The sequence below is a fragment of the Elephantulus edwardii genome, unplaced genomic scaffold, assembly GCF_000299155.1.
Source record: "Elephantulus edwardii isolate Elephantulus edwardi_28Jun2011 unplaced genomic scaffold, EleEdw1.0 scaffold00129, whole genome shotgun sequence".
Classification (NCBI taxonomy): Eukaryota; Metazoa; Chordata; class Mammalia; order Macroscelidea; family Macroscelididae; genus Elephantulus; species Elephantulus edwardii.
This window is the reverse complement of record NW_006399879.1, coordinates 7,712,775-7,716,656: the sequence shown is the minus strand read 5'-3', so window position 1 is coordinate 7,716,656 and position 3,882 is coordinate 7,712,775. Positions and strand designations below refer to the sequence as shown.

The window sequence follows — 3,882 nt, the reverse complement described above, 5'->3', positions numbered from 1 at the left end:
GAGGGGATGGACAGTGGGGCTGGGGGTAGAGGGGATACGTGGTCGTGGTGGGGAGGGGATGGGTGCAGAAGCGAGGAGGATGTGTGGCTGGTCTCTTGTGAGGCCGAGGGGCTCCACGCACCCGCAGAAGCTCCGGGCACAGCCTACCTCAAGGACAGCGACCTCCTGGCCATTGCGCAGCAGCCGGAAAGTGAGGGGGTGCTTGGGGCCCAGCCCCGGGATGACCTCGCAGCCCCGGAGAGGGATGGAGGCCAGGTGGGTCTTGAGGTCCGTCCGGTCCTTGTGCAGCACTAGCTTGTTGTCCCTCACGCGACACCAGCGCTCCCGCCAGCGGCTGTTGGACAGCACATTCAGGTAGCCTGCGGGGGACAGAGACGGAGCTGGAACCTTCCAGAAAGATCAGGAGCTGTGATGGAGCTTCAGGTCGCTCGGGCTGACCGTGGACACTGAGTGCTGACTTCGGGCCTGGCAGCCCCATGCGGGTCAAGGACCACACTACACTCAGAAGAGGAAGCTGTGGACCACGACCTCCACCCCAGCCCTCCAAATGTGGGCCTTATCTGGGTCTCATCTCATGGGCTCTGGAAGCTCTGGTGGCTTGGTGGTAAGGAACTATACTGCCAATGCAAAGGTATGCGGTTCAAATCCATCCACTGCTCCACGGCAGAAGGATGGACAATCTCCTATGTGATTTACAGCCTCTAAAACTTGCTGAAAGGTCAGCTAGGGGTCAGTTCCGACTGGACGGTACAAAACAACAATTCTCATGGAAGTGCAGTGAGGGTAGCCCCTCCCCCCATTTTAAATGCACTCAGAGAAACAAGAGCTACTGCTGACCTACTGCCCTTCAGGCTTGGGGCGTCTCCTGACAAACCCACTGCTGTTAAGCCAGTTCTGGCTCAGTGGACCCTGGAGGACAGAGAACTGCCCACGGGGTGTGCAGGCTGCCATCTTTACAGGCACCGACTGCCCATGTGCCTCCTGCGGAGTGGCCAGTGGGTTTGAACCACTGATCTTATTCCTGGAAGTTGAGTGCTCAACCCCTGTGCCACCACGGCCTCCTTTCTGCACAGATAAGGTAGCCTATCAGGAAGCCCCTGGCCGAATGTGGTCTGTCACCCCAGGCCGCAGGGTCTGGACCAGAAGGTGGGGCACAGGGAGGCTGCCCCTGCTCAGAAGGGAGGACCCTCACTCAGGGGCTGTGAATGACACAAGTTGGCACGGGGAGAGGAACCAGACTGGCTCAATAGGAGAAAATGTCATTAAAATGAGTGCTGTCCGAGAAACGGGGGCCACAGGAGAGGACCTGTGACCTGTGCCCGAAGCTGCATGTGTTCCCGCCCATGAAGGCAGGGCCCGGGTTGGAGGTGTCCAGCCGGGGTCAGATACACTCCAATGGCCCTGGCTGAGCCTCCAGGGACCTGAGCTGCCGGGCGAAGGTATCCAGACGTCCAGAACCGGAGCTGTAGACTGAGTCACTCACTGCCCATCACATCTGCGATGCGCCCAAGAGACTCAGGAAGACTCAGAACCTCTGTCCCCACGTGGGGACACTCTGCTTTATAGCAGGGTCACTACAAGCCGCTGGAGTGCACGGCAGAGGGTCCACCACAGATGCAGCCTCAGGCCGTGGGTCGGTGCTGACTTCCAGCTGAGCCTCCACCGGGTTCTGACTGTGAATCTAAGTGGAAGGGGTTGCTCATGTTTCTCCCACGGAGCTGCAGGAGGACTTGAACCACAGGAGACACGCAGCCATTGGATTAGCAGAGCAACACGCCACAACTACCTCACCGGGGCCCTGGGGTGTGTGCATGTGTATGTTGCTGCGTGCTGTCAAGGTGAGTGTGACTCACAGTGACACTATAAACAACAGGTCTGAGCCCTGTCCCGTCCCGCGCCTCCTCCGATCTGAACCCTGTTCTGTCCTGTGCCAAGCACCCCCACCCAGATCCAAACTCTATTCTTTTTTGAACTATCCTCATGGCCCCACCAATCTTAACTCCGTCCTTTCCCACACTATTATCATGGTCTCCCAGATCTGAACCCCATCCTGTCCTGTCCTCAGTCTCCCCCAGATCTGAACCCCGTCCTGTCCTGTCCTCAGTCTCCCCCAGATCTGAACCCCGTCCTGTCCTGTCCTGTCCTCAGTCTCCCCAGATCTGAACCCCATCCTGTCCTGTCCTCAGTCTCCCCCAGATCTGAACCCCGTCCTGTTCTTCATCATCCTCCCAGTCCCCCATACACTTGAGCTGACTGACAGACAGTGAGAAGGAGCCTTGCCCTAGAATGGGCAGCCTGTACCTGGACTTGAATCTGTGACAGTCTATTGCGTTTGTTACAGTCATCCTCTCATGCTATTTCTGCTGCAGCACAGACAGACCAAGACGCCTACGTTGCTGTGTTAGTGGGGAACATGGGATGTTAGGTGGGGTGAGCCAGGCCGGGTGTGTGCGTGGAGCAGTACCAAGCCGCGCCGTGTCCGGCTGTACAGGCAGGATCCCCTCGACAGCAGCTAACACGTGCACACTCACATGCCGACTGTCTTTATGGTTTGCTGTTAAAGGTGCAAAACCTGGGTGTCAGTCCCTGTACTGGGGGAAGGAACTGCATTTTGCTCTTTACTTTAGAGCCTAGGTGTTCTGTCCTTGCTTGCTCATGGTTTTCTGTTATCAGTACAGCATTTGTCTATGGGTTTGCTGTACTGGGGTGACTGATAGATTGCGGTGATGCTGGAAGCTCAAATGCCGGAAGGGTCACCTGTGGTGCACGAGGTTCAGCAGAGTTCTCAGACTAAGATAGACTAGGAGCAGGACTGGCCACACACTTCTGAACAAAGAGGCCTCTGAAAGCCTGGGGAATGACAGGAATACAGGCAGTTACACTTGGATCTTCAGTAACACCCTAGGTACCAGCAGCCAGGAGATCAGGAGTGGTACTGAGCAAGTTCACTGTCAGGAACCTCTCCAAGTTACTGAGGAGAAATGACATCAGTTTTAAGACTAAGGTATGCCTGATTCAGTCTTTTTATTCACTTGCTATGCATCTAAGAGTTGGGAAAGGAATAAGGATGACAGAAGAATAGATGCCTTTGAGCTATAGTGTTGGTGAAGGGCACTGAATATCCCATGAACTGGAATAAAATAAGCAGACAGGTCTTGGGGAAAGTGCAGCCGAAGTGATCCTCAGGCACAAAGGTGACAGAGCTTCATCTCACACACCTTGAGCATGTTGCTAGCAGAGCCTATTCCTTGGAAAAGGACACCATACCTGGAAAGGTGAGGGTCAGGGAAGGAAGGGAAGACTCTCAACTGGTGACTGACAAAAGGTGGACTGACACAGTGACTCTAACAGTGGGCGGCCTCAGTGTGTCAGACGGTGAGGATGGCGCAGGACAGGGCAGGGTTCAGACCCATTGTTCATAGGGTCACTGAGCTGTGCTGGACTCAATGGCATCTAACAACAACATTGCATGTGAAAACTGGACAGTGAATAAAGAAGACAGAAGAACCGATGCCTTTGAACTGTGGTTTTAGGGAGAAGTAGTGAATATCCCAGAGACCGGCAAGAGAAAAGATCACTCTACTGAAGAAACGCACGCAGGATGCTCCGCACAGGCAAGGATGGTGAGACTTCACCTCACACATTCCGGTCAGTGTCAGGAGGGGCTAGTCCTTGGAAAAGGACATCATGCTGGGAAAGCCGGGGGGTCAGAAAAAGAGGGGGAGATCTTCAACAAGATGGTTTGACACGGTGACTGTAACAATGTGAGTCTATCCATTGATGAGTCTATCCTGCAGGATAGTGCAAGTTTCAGATCTGTTGTTTATAGGGCGCCTATGAGTCATAGTCTGCTCAGCAGCACCTAACACACAACATCACACC

General features: G+C 54.7%; 1 protein-coding gene across 2 annotated transcripts in view; it reads right to left on the bottom strand.

The window, feature by feature from the left end:
* Window positions 1-3,882, bottom strand: part of AFAP1 (actin filament associated protein 1) — a 97,253-nt gene that overhangs the window by 41,745 nt on the left and 51,626 nt on the right. For both annotated transcript variants that reach the window (XM_006893622.1, XM_006893623.1), the window contains exon 9: window positions 148-359. In XM_006893622.1, the coding sequence (XP_006893684.1) occupies window positions 148-359 (212 nt within the window). The remainder of the gene's footprint in view (window positions 1-147; window positions 360-3,882) is intronic.